This window comes from Nematolebias whitei, chromosome 4 (assembly GCF_014905685.2).
Source record: "Nematolebias whitei isolate Nwh7 chromosome 4, NemWhi1, whole genome shotgun sequence".
Taxonomy (NCBI): domain Eukaryota; kingdom Metazoa; phylum Chordata; class Actinopteri; order Cyprinodontiformes; family Rivulidae; genus Nematolebias; species Nematolebias whitei.
Window position 1 is genome coordinate 50,074,615 of NC_056501.1, and position 20,088 is coordinate 50,094,702.

Genomic DNA, 20,088 nt, shown 5'->3' on the forward strand with positions numbered 1-20,088 from the left:
ACTTTTAATCCAGGTTACAATAATCCACACTTTTAATCCAGGTTACACTCTTCCCTCAAGGACACATTTTACAAAGTAAATTACATATTGTGCAGGTATAAATATATATTTGTATATATTTTTGTGTACATTAATAGTTTAAGCTATGTGACTAACTTTTATTTTTTATTATTCAATATTTTACTAATAGTCAAATAACAACCTGTTTTTTGTGTGAATTTCTATGTCAGTCAAATGTTCAATTTTGGAATAAAGGGGTGGAAATTAAAACGTTGTGGTTTTTTGCCGATTAATCAGAAAACTAATCGTCCGATGAATCGATTATTGAAATAATCGTTAGTTGCAGCCCTACGTTTTAGAAAGCCTGGGCTTTCTCCTTCAGCTCGGTCTCTCAGATTGTTCTTCAGCGTTCTCCTGCTGCACAAACATACTGTGACCTCAAAGTGCTTCTAAAGTTTTCTGTTCCAAGTCTTGCGGGAGGCCAGCCTCTCAGGGCTGTGACTGTCAACAGCGTTGATGAGGAAGTCCAGTATATCTGCAGATCGTTGTGGGATTCTGTTTCATCGCTTGAGCGTCTGCTTCTCGAGTGCTGGGACGTGTCGCAGGAGCTCCTGACAGAAAACATGTCCAGGTGTAAAACCCACACTGCCTCTGTAATAAATAGTTTTATAGACATGTGCTCATCTTTAAAGTGTATTCCAGCAAATCTTAAACATGGAAACAGCTGCCAAGATGGACAGGATGCAGGCAGAGGTGGTCGATGTGTTCTTCTTTCAGCTGCTCCCTCCTTCAGGCGTCGCCACAGTGAACTGTTGTACGAAGACTTGACTATTATTTTTACACTGGATGTCCTTCCTGACACGACCGTAGACCACCGAGCTGCCACGGCCCTCTGTGTGGAGCAGAGCTGACGTGTAGGGAGCAGGTGGTGGGGTTAAGAGCCTCGCTCAGGGGCCCAGAGTGAGACAAATGAGGGTGGAGGCAGGACTGGGTGCTTCACCTTTCCCACCCACATTTTGATGTAGTCAGTGTAGGAAGTTGAACCAGCGACCTTCCCGTCACAGGCCCACCACCTCTGTGCCACCACTCAACAACGCCATGTTTGTAAATGTCGTGCAGTTCAGCTCTGCTCGGGAACGGGCTTCAGTTTCCAACGCCGAGCCGCCTGGTGGCTCAGCGTTTGCGTCGCCACGCACTCAGTTCAGTGGACTGCAGAGGAAACGATCCGTTTGTTGCAACAAGTCGCAGCTCGGGGAGACTGACGGGATGAGACGTTGTGTGAACTAATCCAGTGTTTGATTTTCTGTTTGTGCTCAGGACATTTGACACGCTGAGGAACCACCCGTCGTTCTACCTCTTCAACCATCGAGGTCGAGTTTTATTCCGCACGCCGGAGGAGGAGTCCTCCTCCGTCCCCCAGCAGGCTCTCCCCAACCCCATCAGGCTACGCAAGCTGGAGCATTTGCACTGAGACGGCCTTTGCTGCCGGGAGCGTTGTCCCAGCAGGGTTTGGTTCCCGTCAGACAGAGTGAGACCGGCTGAGTTTACCTTCTTCCACTTCAGTTTATTTATTAGCAAACTAACATGCACCTCTGTCCATGAAGCGTGCACCTCCTTATCCCAGCTCTGACTGTGCCAACCCTTCTGCCCTCCACACCTTTCCTTGTACATACGCTGAATAACGGGCGGCCGAAGATCCTCGTCTGCCTTTAGTCTTCTCACTAAATCAGTTAGTAGATTTTGTTTCCACGAGTTTAACGGCCTGTTTTTGTTACTGCTCCGTTTTAACCAGTCGTCAGTTGTTGTGACTGAAGCGAGTTTTACTTCACAGAACTCTGGACACGACTCCCGCTCGACTTCCTGGAAGCAGGAAACGGTTTTTTGTTCATGTTACAGGATTTCAGGAAACAGCTGTTGTGACTGGCTGAATTAATCACATTTGTTTTTGCCTCAGTTTTACAAGATTGGATAATGTTTTTAATTTAATAAAATTAATAATTTTACTCTGTGTCAGGATCTTTTTTGTGCTCATCAGTCCGATTGCAATTTGATTCACTTAAACTTTGTCTTTTTGTCAGAATGTTTGTTTACGAGCGTTCGGTTCAGTAAGTGGAGCAACGACCTGTGGCCTTGTTGCATGAAACATCGGAGCAACCAAGTTCAGCAGAACAACCTGCAGGTGGCAGTGAACACAACCTGAACCCTGCAGGTTTTAGGACCCACACATTTAATTGAAGCTAATTATTAGGCCGCACGGATTTCTAAATAATCTGACCTGCAGATTCTGATTCTGGCCGATACAGAGTTTTTATAAGCGACAAAGTGTTCTAAGGTCACAGTGCACTTTCTGTTTTCCAACATTATTTAGTTGAAAAACACGAACAACATCCTACAATACAAACTGGTTTTAACTGGCCGTGAGGTCCTGCTCTGAAATATAAATGAAGTTCAGACAATTGTTAAAACTAAAATAAATCTGTAAAATCAGTTTCTCGTGCCGATTTCCCCAAATTAAGAGAATCCGTCTGATTTATCGTTGGGCCCCTAATAATGACAACAATCTTTCAGGATGTTTGTAGGATTTGATCATGGATAAAACACTCATTAAATGACTGATCTTCAATGATGAAGAGTTTTTAGGAAGCGAGCATGAAAATTGGACAAAGCCCAGAAACCGGTGTCGAACAGGTTCACGATGTTAACGTCAGAATGATTTAAAAGCCGCCCGACGTCTTCTGCCTCGTGTAAAAACACGATTCAGACAAATCAAAAGTCTGAAGCTCAAACTGGACGTTTGAAATGGTTAAATAAAACCACTGACACACTGAAGTCTCCAAAATATTTCTTTTACTTTGACATAAACTTACAAAAATAACATCTTCTATGAACAATAAAAAGTAGTGAACTTATAAAATCAAGGAGGGGCAGATTACCAGCAGACTGGAGTCAAGCTGGGAGGATGGAGCTGGAGGAGATGTTGAACTGGAAACAGTCCAGTACGAACAGAACATGTGTTTTCAAGCAGCAGAGCAAAACGACACGAAGCGTCCGTACCGTGCGAAGGACTCCAGTACTGCCACAGAAACATACGGACTGGTACCAGAACGATGTGTGAGTTGGTCTGCAGAGTATTCCCAGTCAGGATCAAAACAGTTCGAGTGCTTGGAAACAACAAAAACCTTGAGAGCTTGTAAACGACTAGTTTGGCCAGTTTGAAGTGAGCGTCTATGCAAAAGGAATAAAGAACATCTTACCTGCTGTGGATAGCTTCTTGAACAACCTCAGAGTCAGAGATTGGACTGAAGAGCAACAGGCCGGTCTGAGGGAAGTCCAAGTGAATTGCTTTCGTCTTAAAACGACTTCTTTTCTCCAGATCGTTCATGGAGGTTCACCCAAACTACGTACCTAAATTCTGTTCTGCGTCGAGGACGACTCGGCTTCTACGAGCTAAAACTTTAGCTCAGTATCTTTAAAACTAACCAAGTTAAAAGCATTTTCAGGCTGGTTAAGTTTAATTAGCTGTGGCGGCCACCTTTAAATAAATTAACCCTTGAAGCTTATCGATTACTTTCTTAAAGTGCCCGTTCCATCAAATTTTTGTAATTTAATATGAATGCATTTTTGTAAAGATGCATCGCATTAAAAATGTACGCGGCTGTGACGGACATTAACGTTTTCTCAATCACAGGAAGTGATGTCAAAGGGGAATGCCTGCATGCTACAACAGACCGTGGAGAAGAGTCTGATATTTTTACACTATTCTGAGTCGTCAGAGAGAAATTCCAAATACTGTTTCAATAAATAAAGCCCAGGGCGTTCCCCTTTGATGTCACTTCCTGTTTAACAAGAAAATGTGCCAGTTATGTGACAAAAGGATAAAACTGTATTTTGCCAAGAAAAAATGGTTTATATTAAGATGTTTTCTTCCACTTCTTGTATTTGTACGATAAGCACATTCTGTCCACGGAGATATTTTGCTAACAGAGAGCTGACTCCAGTAGTCCTTGTTTGAAACAGATCTTGTGTGATCAGTTGGCGTTCAGAGTTAAAGTTGTGGATCAGACTCGGCTGCAAAGACCAAAGTTTAGCTCAATATCTGTAAAATAGTGACGTTTATGTTTAAGGCGTCTTGGCTGTGGCGGCCATCTTGAATTGGACCGACTAAAGTAAGTTGTGGACGACGCTCTGCTGGTTCTCCTCGTGCCTGCAGATATCAAGAAATTCTACATCAGTTATGAGGTAATCAGTTGAAGGCAGCTGATTAAATGAACCACCTCCTGCTGACTCGTCAGTCCTGTTCAGCTGAACTCCGTTTCCCCAAACTAAACCATCTATAGCAGGTAAGATATTAACAAATGCACAGAAATCCATTTTAATACGGCCACACTATTCCTTTAAGCTTTTCTGAGTGAAAACTTGACTGAGGTCGAGCATATGTCCGTATGAGCTACGAGACGTTGCAGCTTTTATCTCATTTACAACACTGGTCTGCGCTGGAGACAAGATTTGAATAAATGCAGCTGCATTACATCTGGAACAAAGACGGACGCTTTATGTTGGGTGATTTTAACAGATGGATCGATCTGTGCTGCTCTCTCTTGTAAGCTCAGACTTCATCCATATTGCACAACCTGTAATGCCAGCGCACGTCAGCCTCTATAAATAGTCAAGTATTAGATAAGAGCATCAACAGGCAAAATAAAACATTTAAATCAGGGTCTCTTTTTGCAGATAGAATCTGGTTCGACCTGATTTCTCCTGAATGCACAAGTCACTCAGATGCTTTTCAGACCAGCTGAAGAAGGTCTGCTTTTCCTGACCCCACCAGCTTAGTGTTTTGTTTGTTTAGCGGTGTGTGCAGACAAAAGCCAGATGGATGTTTAAGGCATCTGTCAATATGAAGAGGTTATTTTTAAAGTCCGCTCGTCTCAGAGGTAGATGTGTCCTCTGACGCTTCACCAGCAGCACAACACGTCTGTTCCTCCGTCGACTATGTCCCGTGGTGGTTGGGCAGCTGGGAGCACGCGCTTTGCTTCTCCTCCAGCTCGGTGAGGGCGTCCTCCAGCTGCTGGATCAAGACCCGCTTTTTGAACCTGTCCAAACAGACAAACTCAGTGAGGGAAAGACCGGAGAGGAGCGTGAATGGAAGTTACAGTCGGTGGAGTTCAGGTGAAGGAAGTGCCTCGGTGAGCTTTACCTCCGCCTCAGATTATATCCTGATTATACTCCAGAGCAAACATGGAGGTCAGCAGGTGTGAGCAGATTACGCTCCGTGTACCAGAATGTGTTGGACCTCGCTGCACAATAAAATAGATTCAGCCTAGTGTTGCATTCGGGCCCAAAAGACCCAACCCGACAAATTAACAGTAATTGCAGGTCCGAACCGGAACCCCCCCACATTTTTAATGAGTTATTAACGGTCGGGGACGCGCAGCTGAATAAGCGGGGCAGGAGACGAGAGCTGATCGATCTTTCATGGCTGACACGGACCCTGCTCTGATTTATGAGCTCACCTGTTGGTGCGTCCGCGGCTGAATGAAGGTCCGTGTGGGCGGTGACCACTTCCTGGCGGTACAGTCCAGCTGAAGCTTCACAGAACTTTTTAACTCTTTCAGGGCCGGTTCGCTCACAGTGAAAGGGCCGCGTGCGGCCGGTGGTGTATGGCAGGCCATGTTATCATATAATTGGATTGTGGCTGATCCTGACCTAACTAAAAGCCCGGCCCGCCGTGAATTCGGGTGGGGCCGGGCTTTGGGCTCGGGTTAGAAACGACAGCTCTAATCCAGCCACAAGTTTCCTCAGCGTGTGCTCCAGGATTAAATAAATAAACGGAGTGCACCAGGGTGGAGCCATGTCCAGGATCAGTGAGGACAGTTTGTGTTTATTCATCGTTTCGTATTCTTATTTTATTTTAAGAAATTAAAAATGAGTCGTCCCATGAATATTCAACATTTGTCAGCAGTAAAACATGTTGCAACTAATAACTCAACCATAGAAACCACTTGACCTCATGAAGCCACTTTCTGTTTGAGAACTGCTCTTTGATCAAAACTCAGCCTTGAACGTAAAGACTGAAGAGATGCTTTTCTTTTCCTCGTGACTCTTTATTTGAACAGTCTGAACCAACGTAAAGCCTCTGCTGCCGTGCACTTCTTAAAACTACAGAGGCTTGTATTTTTCATGTCAACTCCTAATCTAGATGAACACCTGACAGTCAGGGTTCTGGTGGACCTCTCAAACTGGGTTCTTGGATTGTTTATGTTCTCTGCTCGCAATTCAGATTTTGGTGTTTGTTGCTCCGGTACCGATTTCTATTGAATTATTTAACGGTCACATGATCAGTGAACACACGAGACAACAGGCTCTAAACTCCCGTCAGGACGAACGAACCGTGGGGTCTGTGCAGTTTGGATCAAAATCAAACTCTTGTGCCGGGGACAGCCATGCTGATCTTCCTCATGGTGTCACGTCAGCTCAGTGGGGCAGATGGTTTTCAGTGCACACTGAGGGAGCTCACACGTGCACTGATCACTTCCTGAATGCAGTCTGACATCTAAGGACAGATTTCAGTGTGAGGCTTGGATCAGGGGAGCCAGAAGAAACGGTCTGTGGAAAAGTTTGTCAAGTTCTTCCAAACCTCCGACCGCCTGAAATATTTGTACTTTTTGCTGATGAATCCATTTCCAACAGTTGTTACCGTGAGTACAGCGCGTCTTTGCTGAACAGTGACGCTTTAAACACAAACGCTCAGCTTCTTACCTGACAGCTTCTTTAATGGCGTGCTGGATGAAGTACTTCTGCAGGTTTACTGAGCCTCTCACCTGCTGCAGAAGACCCAGGATCGCCTCGTAGTCTGACAAACAAATGCAGATGTTTTCACAGAAGTGTCGACTGATCCCATTTTATTCAATCAGACTAAGAAACAAATGGGGGGGTTGTTTTGTAACAAACCTCTGGCTCATACTCACTTCGTCCAGGCTTGCGGACCTCCTTGATGACTCGGCCCCGCAGCTCTGCCTGACAGCCGTCCAGCGGGGCGATGAAAATGGCGTCCAGCTCTGCAGAGTCGGCCTCGGTGCTGTCCGCCTCGCTCCGTGGACTCAGACGTTCACAGCTGTGCTTGTCCTCCAGCAGCTCCTCCAGGTGATCTTTCTCCTCTGTGTCCTCCCCCACACCGATGTCCTCTTCACACCCCGCCCCCACCTTCTCTTCTAAACCCAGAGAAGATGGAGTCAACGTGGACCCCTCTGTGTCCACCTCAGAGGACCAGAGCTCTGCGGAGTCGAGTCCGAGAACGCTGTCGCCGTTGCTCTCAGGGGCCACCATGTTGCTGCCGTCCCCTGCTGCTCAAACAAAGAGTACCTCAGAACCAGTTCACCCATTAAAACAATTATTTAAAGATGTAGAAATACCAGATAAGAGAAGGTTCACTTCTTGTGCTGATCAGTGTTACCTTTGTGTTGGAGGGGGCTCTGCTGGCCCTGGACCCCCGCCAGACTCTTTCCTAGAACCACATGGTTGGTGTTTCCTGGTGGAGCCTGTGGCCATCGCAGCAGCGGCGACATGCTCCGCCTTCGCTTCATCGTGGCACTCGAGCTGGAATCACTGGAATTTCCTCTTTTCTTGTTTTGAGGTCCCGCTACAAACTCGTCTGCCTCGTCGATCATCATCCCCTGGAGCACGAGGCGACAAACGACAGAATCAAACAACTAAACCCTGGCAGATGATTGGTCACTGTGGTAGGGTCAAAGGTCACAGGAGATGAAATGGTACCATCACCTGACACGCGCTCTCTCTTGATCGTGAAGTTTGTTGGTAAATTCAAACCATGTCAAAAATGAAGCAGCAGTCTTTTATTGATAAAGTTTTACTTTGAGGAGCTGATTTACATGATTGTTATAAAAACTATCTAATTGTTTTCAGGATGGAGTTTATTATTTTTACTACACAAAGGAACGTTTAAATATTTTAATTAAAAACAGCGGTCTGTTTGGCTCTAAATGTTTTCAGCACTTGGAGCTCAGGTATAAAATTGTTCTCAAAATGAATGTGCATGTTCGTATTCTTGGGATTATTCTAGAATGAGCTGAAATAAACAAGCAGCACGTCGCTGACGGGTCGGAGTTTGCCGTTTTTGAGACGAGTGTTTTTCTGGACTGGAGCTGGACAGGATGAACGTTTACCACTCACTCATTCAATACAGTGTCCAAGACAACCATGTCTAACTAGATGTTTATAGTAACAGCAGATGCTGTCACAAAGTTTTATTCACCTAACAAAGAAAAGGCAGCTCCTCTGGACGGGTTAAAAACAATTGTTGAAACGTTTCGTCTTTGTCAGTGTGAGGAGCTGCACTAAACTCAGTCTTATAAATAACACCTTCTCATCAGTCTTATAACACTGAGTTTGTTGCAGCTCCTCACACTGACAAAGTCTTTTGGATAAAAGACGAAAGGTAAACCTTCAACAAGTTTGTTATTTTTTAAATCTGTTCAGAGGACCTGACTTAACTTTGTTAGATGTTTCTACCTGGATTATTGAGCCTGCATTCAACCTTTATGTCTACAGGTTAGTCTCATTGAGCCTCGAGGACTCATTAACAAGACAGACCTGATTTAACTAAGAACACACATGAAACAACAACAGACAATCATATAAAAAACATATATAATGAAACGTAATAAAAAAACGATATAAAAACGGAACAAAAAAGCAGCTACATTATAAAGTGATGTAACATACTAAAAACAGGAACATGTCTGCATTGGTTTTTGCCATGAACGATCAGATTTGAGTCCTCGAGGCTCAGTGGGACTAAATAAAGGTTGAATGAATGAATTGTTTAAAGCCACTTAGAGGTCAAAGGTCAAGAGCTTCAGATCTTTTTACAAGATGTTCCAGGAAACAGGAGCCGAGTAGGAGAAGGTCCTTTTGTCTAGTTCAGTCCTCACTGAGGGAACACTGCAGGTAATGATGTCCTGAGAGCGCACGCTATAGCTGCACTCATGGATAATATGTAGTCAAACGAGATTAATAATAAAAAATAATCCTTGGATCAAGATGGGGGCGCTATAGAGCAGACCATGGAGTAAGACGTTTGTCTTTAGGCTCCCGTCAAACCTACGGCTCTTAAAGTTAATTCAATGCTCTTATAGAGAAAAAATACGTGTAAACTCTCTCTGTAAAGACGAACTTATCATCACGAGTCGAATCGAGGGACCTAAGTGGACTTGAATGGCGTCGAAGCAGCGGAAAAACAAAAACGAGGAACCAGCTAAGCTAACACCTAGCATAGCCTCGATGCTAACCGCAACGCCACTGGACTCCGGGCCAGAGACGAACGCTGAGGCCCTGAAAGCCGAAGTCTTGCTCTCACTTAAAGCAGACATAGCAGAGGTAATAAAGACAGAAATGAGAAGTATAATCGCTTCTGATTTTGCCTCCTTAAAGAATGAGCTAAGTTCGGCGGTGAAGCAGGAGCTGCACAACGTCATAGAGTCACTGCGAGCTGATACAGAACACGTGAAGTTGGGAGTCAAAGAACTGGAAACTGGCCTCTCTGTCTGGTCGAACGAGGTTACCGTTCTACAAACAACAATAAAAACTCTGACAAGCGAGATGACTGAACTAAAAAACAAATGTGAGGATATGGAAGGCAGAATGCGAATAAATAACATCAGAATTCTAGGGGTGGCAGAGGGAAACGGCTCTAGTTCTACAGCTGCGGTAGCAAAACTTCTTAGAGAGTCGCTACAACTGGACAAAGACGTGCTTGTGGACCGGTCACACAGAACTCCAGGGCCAGTGAGGAAAGATGACAAGCCACGGACCATCATCGCCAAGCTGCACTACTTCCAGGACTGCGCCGAGATCCTGAATCGAGCACGAGCCCGAGGTTCACTGCAGTACAACGGGATGAGAATTGCGGTGTTTCCTGACTACACTACGAGCATCGCCAAGGCCAGAGCTGCTTTCAATGAAGTGAGACAACTTCTTCGTGGCAAGGAAGATGTTCGATATGGCATTTCATTCCCAGCACGACTTCGCATCACTTTCAAAGGAGACGAGAAGAGCTTTACGGATCCAGCGGCAGCGATGAAGTATGTTAAAAGAAACATAATCCCTGAGGAGAGAGATGGTAACTAATTACTGAATAAGCTTGAATTATGAATGGAACCGCAGCCAAATGTTTTTAAATAGGATGAGAGAGTGAACAAGTCCAGTTTAATTTTCAGGGTAAAGTTATGTTATTTAATAAAGTTTACATTTGCAAATATATGTGTTTAATAGAAGCTACATTTTTCAACTAGCAACCAATTATCATTATTTCTCAGGAAAAAATATGACATGGTTTAAAATGTACAGCTTAATAACCTTCATGTTTGATTTGAAATATATAAGGCTTTGGGTCGTTCGAAGAGATACCTGTGTTGATTAAAATAAAAAAAAAATGGTTGCTAGGATAACTTTTTATTTAATGGTTGTTACTATTATTTTTTCTATGACTCATTGTAAAAAAAATACCCTGTTGGTTGATAATTACAGCATTTAATAATTAAGCGTTAAAATGTTTGGCGGGGGCCTGAGTGGTGGCTCAGAGAAGTTCCCGGACAGTTATCACGAGGTGATAATGGGGAGGGTTTCCCAGGACTGGGAAGGGGAGGGAAGGGATGGGGAAAGTTTGAGTTTATGTTTTAATTTTTGGTTGCATATTCTTACAACTTTTTTGTCAGTGCCCTTAAATGAGAAAATACAAATGGTATTGAGTAATCATCTCTTAAAATGGCTAAATGTCTCAAGTAAATAATTTCAAATTAGTCTTGTGGAATTGTAGAGGTCTTCAACGACTTCAAAAAATTAAGCAGGTTATGAATAAGTTAAAATATATGGATAGTAAAATAGTATTCCTGCAAGAAACCCATCTTCTTGATGAAAACAGCTTGTCAGTTAAGAGAAGATGGAGGGGCAACATATTTACGGCACCATATACATCTCAATCTAGAGGAGTCATGATGTTAATTCATGAGTCAGTCCCATTTCAGGTGCAGAATATTATTAAAGATAAAAAAGGAAGATTCTTGATTGTTCAGGGTACCCTTCTATCAGAAAACTTGATCTTAACAAATATTTATGGCCCTAACATTGATGACAGTAAATTCTATAACGATTTATTTTTAACATTATCGTCCTTAAAAGGACTACATTTAATAGGAGGCGACTTAAACTGTACACTCAATTCAAGTATAGACAGATCTACTGGTGTTGACCAAACACATAATAATTGTAGAACTACAATACACAGATTCATGAAAGAGTTAAAATTATTAGACATTTGGAGGGAAAGAAATCCAGCTTCTAGAACCTACTCCTGCTATTCGAGTGTATTTCAAACCTACTCCAGGATAGATTTATTTCTAATTTCTGCAGAACTACAAAGTAAAATATCTGACTGTTCTTATGATAATATAGTAATTTCAGATCATGCCCCGTGCTATTTAATTTATAGAGATAATAAACTGAGAAAGGATCCTCCAAGATGGCAATTCCAACACAAGTGGCTGCAAGATGAAGACCTGGTTAAGTACCTAGGAAAACAAATTGATCTCTATTTTCAAACTAATACAATACAGACAACAACAAGCATTAAATGGGAAGCATTCAAGGCATTTTTTAGGGGACATATAATAAGTTACACTGGATATAAATCGAAAAAGACTCAAGAAGCCAGAAAACAATTGGAAGATAAAATTAAGGAGTTACAAATTAAAGTCAACTATGTCAATAACCAACAATTAAATAAAGAATTATTATACTGGAGAGCGGAATATGATAAACTTGCCGCCTCCAGGGCCGCATCTAGTCTGCTCAGACTCAATCAGACATTTTATGAGCAAGGTGAAAAAGCAGGCAAAATATTAGCATGGCAAATTAAAAAAATGGAATGCAAATCACCAATTACAACAATAATAAAAGATGGACATACTCTTACAGATCCAGAGGATATCAATTTAGCATTTAGGGATTATTATAAAGAGTTATATAATGCACAATGTAATAACCAAGAAAAGCATATTTCTGATTTTTTAAGTAAATTAGATATACCCAAAATGTCTGATGAAAATAAAAATAATCTAGACTTGGATATTACAAAGGAAGAGATAGAACTTGCAATAGAAGAAATGAAATCTGGCAAAACAGCAGGGCCAGATGGGCTACCAATAGATTTATACAAGAAATACAAAAGCAAATTATCTGCTCCTCTATTAGACATGTTTAATGAAATTTTTAAATTTGACAATCTCCCTCCTGCATTAAATATGACCATGATTACTCTTTTACCAAAATCAGGTAAGCCAACTAATAAATGTGAAAATTTTAGGCCAATCAGCTTACTAAATTCTGATTTGAAAATTATTGCAAAACTATTAGCTAAACGTCTTCAAAAAATCCTACCAAGTATAATTAAAGATGATCAAAATGGTTTCATCAAAGGGAGACAGGGCTTTCACAACGTACGGAGAGTGTTAAATATAATACATAGTAGTAATGGAGCTGCAGATAGAGCCCTCCTCTCATTAGACGCTGAGAAGGCGTTCGATAGAGTGGAATGGTTATATCTTTTCAAGGTGCTGGAGAGAGTTGGATGTGGGCAGAAATTTATTAAATGGATAAAAATTTTGTACAGTAAACCCACTGCAGAAATAAGAACTAATAGGATAATTTCTAAACCAATAGAAATAAAAAGAGGCTGCAGACAAGGCTGCCCCCTCTCCCCTTTGCTGTTTATAATAGCCATCGAACCCCTGGCGATCGCAGTACGCTCACACCCTCGCCTTACTGGCATTAAAGTTGGACCCGTTGAACATAGAATATCGTTATTTGCTGATGATGTTATTTTGTTTGTTTCAAAGCTGAATAAATCTCTACAATATATACTCGATATAATTACATCATTCAGTGAAATTTCGGGATATAAAATCAATAAGACAAAATCCTCAATCTTATTACTCAGCGCAGCTGATAGAATGACGCCAATCCCAGAGACATTACAATTTAATGTTGTATCACAATTTGAGTATCTGGGAATACAAATTCTATCAGATCTCAAACAAGTTGTTGAAGCAAACTATAATATTATTATAAAGGAAACAAATGACTCCATGGATAGATGGATGCCCTTAACAATGTCCATGATTGGGAGGATAAATATAATCAAAATGAAAATATTGCCTAAATTTCTATATGTGTTTCAGAATGTTCCCCTCTCGCCTCCTATTGGAATGTTTCAGCAAATCAAGAAACTGTTGATTCGATTTATATGGAAAAATAGAAGATCTAGGCTCAGACTAACTTTAATGTACCTACCATACGATCGTGGAGGTCTAAGATGCCCAGACTTTCAGGTATACTATTGGGCTACACAATTGAGATCTATGTCATTTTATTATTCCTCCAACCCTCCACAATGGGTAGATATGGAAGCTCAAGGACTACAGCTAGCATTTCCCTCATACTTGTATTCAAACTCAATAAAAAAATTACAAAAAAATACCAAAAACCCGATTCTTAAAAATATGATTAGGGTATGGAGAGATGTTAACAAACTGTTACAAGACACATATAGTCTATCTCAATTCAGTCCAATTTGGGGCAACCAGATGTTCATACCCGGTAGAGATGATGTAGCTTTTAAAATATGGTACAATAAGGGTATTGAACAAATTCAAGATCTCTATTTGCCTGACTCAGATGTGCTAATGAGCTTTCAAGAGCTCCAAAATAAATTCCACTTAAATAAAAATCAATTTTTTAGATACCTCCAAGTTAGAAACTTTATATTGAAGGAACAAAATAATCAGCTGTTAAAACCCACTCTTACAACACTAGAGAAAATGTTGATAAAGGATAGCCAAAGAAAAGGTATAATCTCAGACTTTTATAATTTAATGACATCTCAAATTTCAGAAGGTTCCACTGCCAGACTCAGAGCTTGGAGAGATGACCTGTCATTAGATCTGACAGAGGAAGAATGGCAGAAAGCTTGCTCTTTGGCTCATACCCGATCAGTTAATACACGTCTTCAATTAATACAGTTTAAATGGTTGATGCGTATGTATATAACACCAGTGGATATAAATAGATATAATGACAATATACCTGATGTGTGCTCAAAATGTGTAATGCAGAAAGGTACATTAGTACATTGTATGTGGTATTGTGAAAAAATAATACTTTTTTGGAAAGAAGTTAAGGTGATGATGGAAAAAATCATAAGTAAATGTATTATTATGGACCCTAAGTTGTTTTTGTTTGGGCTCTATTCTGAGAGGCACAACTACACGAAAAGCGAGCAGACTTTCCTGGATATTGGACTTTTGATTGCTAAACGATGTGTAGCACTACACTGGAAGAAGTCCCACAGACCAACTGCAAATCAATGGCTACGACATATGACATCAACTCTTCCACTTGAAAGGATTACTTATATATTGAAGGGCAAAAAAGACAAATTTGAAACAGTTTGGAGACCCTTCATCTTATATATCAAAAACTTGGAGACAGAAGATGATCAGATTCTGAACTGCTCAAACCTTTAGAGAATGTAAGGGCACTTTGTATATATATATATATTTCCTTTTTTATGTTGTGTTGGATTTTGGTTAACAATTTGTACCAAATACTGTATACAAATTTGATTTTTGGCATATTTTTATTTATAAAAACTGCAAATAAAAATTTTTGGAAAAAAAAAAATAATAATAATAATAATCCTTGGAGAAGGGGAAAGGTCTAACATCTGAGACGGAGTCCAGGACACCACAGTTAAAGGAAAACCTGTGGTGTAAATATCCTGAAATGGTCCAATCAAAGCCCAGACATCAGACCATGTGATCATCTCTGGTTGATGTTCACACATCGGGGCAGCACGGTGGTGCAACCGGTAGAGCTGCTGCCTCTCAGCAAGCAGGTCCCCGGTTCACATCCCGGTCCGGGGTCTTTCTGGGTGGAGTTTGCATGTTCTCTCCGTGCATGCGTGGGTTTTCTCCAGTTACTCCAGTTTCCTCCCACAGACCAAAAACATGCATGTTAGGCTGATTGGTGACTCTAAATTGTCCCTGGGTGGGTGTGAGAGAGAGAGAGAGAGAGAGAGAGAGTCCCTGTGATGGACTGGAGACATGCCCCCGCCCCTCGCACAGTGATTGCTGGACATGGACACCAGCGACCCCCGTGACCCAAAATGGAAGAAGCGGGTAAAGATAATGGATGGATGTATGGATGGATGGCTATTCACACATCCAACTTCAAGAAACTTTATTTTTTCTGGTTTTGTTCACAATAAAAATGTTCATCTTCAAAGAGATAGTAACTAAATTTAAAGATACAAGCGTACCTTTTAAGTTCCAGGTCGTAAAGCGACAACACGGAGATTGCCAAAGTGTGAATGTTTGTGAAACCTGCTGTGAACAGCGTGGTGTAAGATCACTCCTTACCTTTTTGTCTTGCTTGAAAGGATTCCCAAACGTGTGCAGCCTTTTGGGTTGGTCAGGGTCGATTTCTCTCAAGGGAGATGGCATCATTTTTAGGAACTCCTGATAGTTTCCCATCTGAGCCACTGGAATACTGTGCAGGGAATCTAACAGAACAATTACAACTCAGATTATTTGAAATCATTAGCAGTATCCTGTTTGTGCCTTGGTGTTTCTACAGCACAGTCATGAACTGAAACGCACCTTCGTCTTGGCCCTGGATTAGTTTCAAAGACGTCCGCAGCAAGTTTGAGCGCATTCGGGTGAGCTGATCGAGAAGATTTCGTCTTGGGATGTCGTAGGCGTTGCGGTAAGTTTGAGGCTTTACTTCCTGCGGTCACATTAACATTGAGGATCCTCTTTAAACTGTTTGTTTGCCATGAAACACAGAAGGCTTGCCTCATGTTGCTGTCTCACACCTACCTTGTTTGGAAGGGCGATCTGAAAGCCGGCAAACTCTTTAAAGTTGATGTCCGCCAGGCGAAGGGGCCCCTCCCCGGTGATTCCCTGCAGAAGCTGCTTGAAGTCCCGCCGATGGGCCAGAGAGAGTAAACTGGAGTGGTTCTTCACCTTTATGCCAGTTTCTTGAGGAGCTTTCTTCCCCACGGACACAATTAGACGGTCCGATTCGATTTTCGCCTTCAGTACAACAGAAAACCAACCAGGAACAAAAAGATAACTGACCCAAGCTTTTGTTTTGGAGGGGTTAAACTTCCTGTTTTACATTTTAATATCCACACTCAGATCAAACAATAAGCAGCAGCACCAGGAGACATTGGAAGAGACCCTGCCTCAGACCCAAACCCTGACAATGTGACCCCTGAGAGAAAAATCACAGCATTTGTCCTGACCCAGTTCAGAACACTGGTAAGATTCCTGTTCAAACGTGTTAGTGTTTCACTTAAACACAGTTTAAGGCAGGGCGTCTTTTTCACATGTGGACCAAAATCTGTCAAGATGAAAGTACTTGCAAGAAACAAAATTTTAAATTTAGGATAAAAAAAAAAAAAAAAAAAAAAAAAAAAAGAGTATCGTATTTTCCGGCATGTAAGTCGCACCTTTTTTCAAAATTTGCATGTCCTGCGACTTATACACTGAAGCGACTTATTTATGTTTTTTTTCCATATTTATAATCCAATTTTTGGCTGAGATCTGACAATTTAATTCATTCTGACATGGAAAATATTGAACACTACCATTTTTAGCCATTGGAGTCTATCTGGAGTCACTGAATCTTGTTAATACACCTGGATCTGCCCATCACTGCAACTTTCACTGTTTTTGGATTCTGAATGATCACGTCTTCATTAATGTTTCTCATGGTTCGATTATGGGGGCTAATTGTTACACTATTAACTCCTGTATTTATACATCAGTCATGAAAAACTCAAGAAAATGTCTGATAATAATGTTGTTACTGCTCTCAGGGATTCAGCCCAACCCTGGACCCCCCACTAATTACAGCACACCAAATGACTTTAAAAATGCCTCTGGGCTTCATTTTCTTCATGTAAACGCACGTAGCCTTCTGAGAAAACTTGATGCCTTGAAAATTCTGGTCAGTTCTTCTGAGGCAGATGCAATCTTCATCTCTGAAACCTGGCTCAACAAGTCTGTACTGAATAATGACCTGGTAATCAATGGATTTAACATCTATCGCTTTGATCATCAAAAAAAAAAAAAGGGGTGGGGTGGGGGGTGGAGTCGCTATTTACATCAGAGATTCTCTGGTTTCTAGTCTTGTGTCTTCTAAAACAATTCCAAACCAAATTGATGCCTTAGCTGTAAACATCCCTTTGAATGGAGGCCAGATTTTATCTGTAGTGGGTTGTTATCGTCCTCCCTCAGCAACACCTGAGACTCTGTCCTCCCTGATGGATTTCCTTGGAAATTTAAAATTCAAAGAGATTTTTTTTGGCAGGAGATTTCAACATTGACTGGGATAAGTCGGCCCCCCTCTGTGATAAATTCAAGGAATGTTGCCTGTCTCTTAATCTAACCCAAATGATCGACTCTCCCACTAGACCAAACAAAAACTGTCCTGAAAAGTCCTCCATCTTAGACCTGTTTCTAACTAATATGCCTCACAAATTCCCTGGTACAGGTGTATTCGCTGACATTTTGAGTGATCATTGTGTGAGAGCGGCTCTCAGAGATATTAAACTTCCACCTTCTAAGTCTAGATTAATTCAAAAAAGGGATCTGAAATGTTTTTGTGAACAGTCATTCCTCTGGGATCTGTCTCACTTTGACTGGCATCGTATTCTGTTAACTGATGACGTGAATTTCGCTTGGAACTATTTTCATAATAGTTTCATTTATTTTGTGAACAAACATGCTCCTTTTCGTCAGTTCAGAATAAAGGGACGAGACAGCCCCTGGTTTACTCCAGAGCTAGCCGACCTCCTGCACAGGAGAGATCATCTTTGGGCCACAGTGAGAAAATCTGACTCAGACACTGGTTGGTTGAGTTTTCGACAGATGAGGAATAAATGCACATCTGTTGTCAAAGCCGCAAAACGCAACTATTTCTTATCTCAGACCTCCAAAAATCTAAATGACCCTAACAGATTCTGGAAAACCATCAAATCTCTCTCAGGCAGCTCCCAATCATCTGACCTCCCATCACAACTTCTCGTTAACTCTGTTCCTGTGTCAAATAAGCACAAGATCCTGAACTGTTTCAACAAACATTTTGTTGCTTCTAGTTCTTTATTTGACACAGTTACTAATGGAAGATCAGCCACTTCACTTAATAACCAAACTTCTACAAATCAAATCCCTCCTACAAGTCAATCCTCAGTTAATCACACATTCTCTTTTACTCCGTTCTCAGTCAGTGAGGTCAATAAACTGTTAAAAGATCTTGATCCTAAAAAATATGCAGGTCCAGATGAACTTCCACCTTATTTCTTAAGGCTGGCTGCTCATATCATCACAGTCCCTGTGACCCACATCTTCAATCTCTCCATAAGACAAAACTCCATCCAGACACTTGGAAAACAGCCTTTGTTCTTCCTTTGCTGAAGGGAGGAGACCCCACCTCACTGAACAACTATGGACCAATCTCTAAACTCTGCATTTTAGCCAAGGTTCTAGAAAAACTGATAAACTCTCAAATCAAAAATCACCTGGACTCATTTAACATCTTACCTCCACATCAATCTGGTTTCAGGAAAAAACACAGCACAACCACTGCTTCACTGAAGGTTCTTAATGATGTTGTTGAAGCACTGGATGCTAAGGATTATTGTGCTGCACTTTTCTTAGACCTGTCTAAAGATTCTGACACTGTGGATCAGAACATCTTGTGTCATAAACTCTCAGAAATTGGTTTCTCAGAACACACCATTGGTTGGTTCTCTAACTATCTCTCAGACCGGAGGCAATGTGTTCAACATAATGGTACTTCCTCCAGTTATTTAACAGTCAACAATTGCGTACCACAAGGCTCAGTCTTAGGACCCACCCTCTTTACAATCTACATACATAATGTAGGTCAGAGCATCCCTGATGCATCCGTATATTTCTATGCTGATGACACAATTATTTATTGTCGAGCTAAAACAGCTGCTAAGACTTTCCAGCTTTTGGAATCCGCATGTGACATCATCCAGTCAGATTTGTTCCGCCTCAAACTTGTCTTAAATGCCAATAAAACCAAAGGGATGCTTTTTTCAAACAGGAAGTTGGTCCCAGCAGTTCTTCCTTCAATTTTATCCTCAAATGGTGTCTCTATTGAGTTTGTTGATTCCTATAAATATTTGGGTATCTTGGTCGACTCGCATCTCTCTTTTAAGTTCCACGTGGAAAACCTAGTAAAGAAACTGAAAGTTAAACTGGGTTTCTTTTTCAGAAACAGATCCTGTCTAACTCTGAATGCTGGCTGTGATTATCGTACCCACCACTGCACCCTGTATTCACTGGTTAACTGGACATCATTAACTTCACGCAGACTCTCACTGGTACACTTTCATCTTTAAATCCTTTCTTGGTCTGCTGCCTTCATACATCTCCTCCTACATGTCTCTGTGTGAGTGCAGCTACAGCGTGCACTTTCAGGACATTATTACCTGCAGTGTTCCCTCAGTGCGGACTGAACTTGGCAAATGGTCTTTCTCCTACTCCGCTCCTGTTTCCTGGAATACCTTGCAAAAATATCTGAAGCTCTCGACCTTGACCTCTCTAAGTGGCTTTAAGTATCTGTTGGACTTCTGGCAAGGACCAATGCAGACAAGTTCCTGTTTTTAGTTTTCTACATTCGCCTTGTAATCTAGCTGTTTTTGCTACTTTTTTGGGCCATCTTTTGTAATTGTCTATTGTTGTCATCATTCTTTGTTGAAATCAGGTCTCTCTTGTAAATGAGTCGTCGAGGCTCAATGGGATTAACCTGTCTAAATAAAGGTTGAATGAATGAAAACTAGAGGGCCCTTGACTTATATGGCAAGCCAAGTGTCTCATTAATAGGTAAAAGTGGTTATTAACGAGACACTTGGCTTGCCATACAAAGCCACCTTCGTCTCGCTCCGGAACTCCTGGAGCAAATGTCAAATCGGCTGCA

The 20,088-nt window shown here is 41.5% G+C and overlaps 2 protein-coding genes across 2 annotated transcripts in view; one reads left to right on the plus strand and one right to left on the minus strand.

The window, feature by feature from the left end:
- The window catches only part of mmgt1 (membrane magnesium transporter 1), a 144,615-nt gene extending 142,541 nt beyond the window's left edge, over positions 1 to 2,074 (plus strand). The window contains exon 4 of the mRNA XM_037675428.1: positions 1,318 to 2,074. Within this exon, the coding sequence (XP_037531356.1) occupies positions 1,318 to 1,471 (154 nt within the window). The 3' untranslated portion in view covers positions 1,472 to 2,074. The remainder of the gene's footprint in view (positions 1 to 1,317) is intronic.
- Positions 2,075 to 4,990: 2,916 nt separating this feature from the next.
- The window catches only part of ints6l (integrator complex subunit 6 like), a 40,440-nt gene continuing 25,342 nt past the window's right edge, over positions 4,991 to 20,088 (minus strand). Inside the window, exons 12-18 of the mRNA XM_037676022.1 lie at positions 15,951 to 16,166; positions 15,732 to 15,858; positions 15,492 to 15,634; positions 7,454 to 7,673; positions 6,969 to 7,340; positions 6,760 to 6,853; positions 4,991 to 5,093 (exon numbers count right to left, since the gene is read on the minus strand). Of these exons, the coding sequence (XP_037531950.1) occupies positions 4,991 to 5,093; positions 6,760 to 6,853; positions 6,969 to 7,340; positions 7,454 to 7,673; positions 15,492 to 15,634; positions 15,732 to 15,858; positions 15,951 to 16,166 (1,275 nt within the window). The remainder of the gene's footprint in view (positions 5,094 to 6,759; positions 6,854 to 6,968; positions 7,341 to 7,453; positions 7,674 to 15,491; positions 15,635 to 15,731; positions 15,859 to 15,950; positions 16,167 to 20,088) is intronic.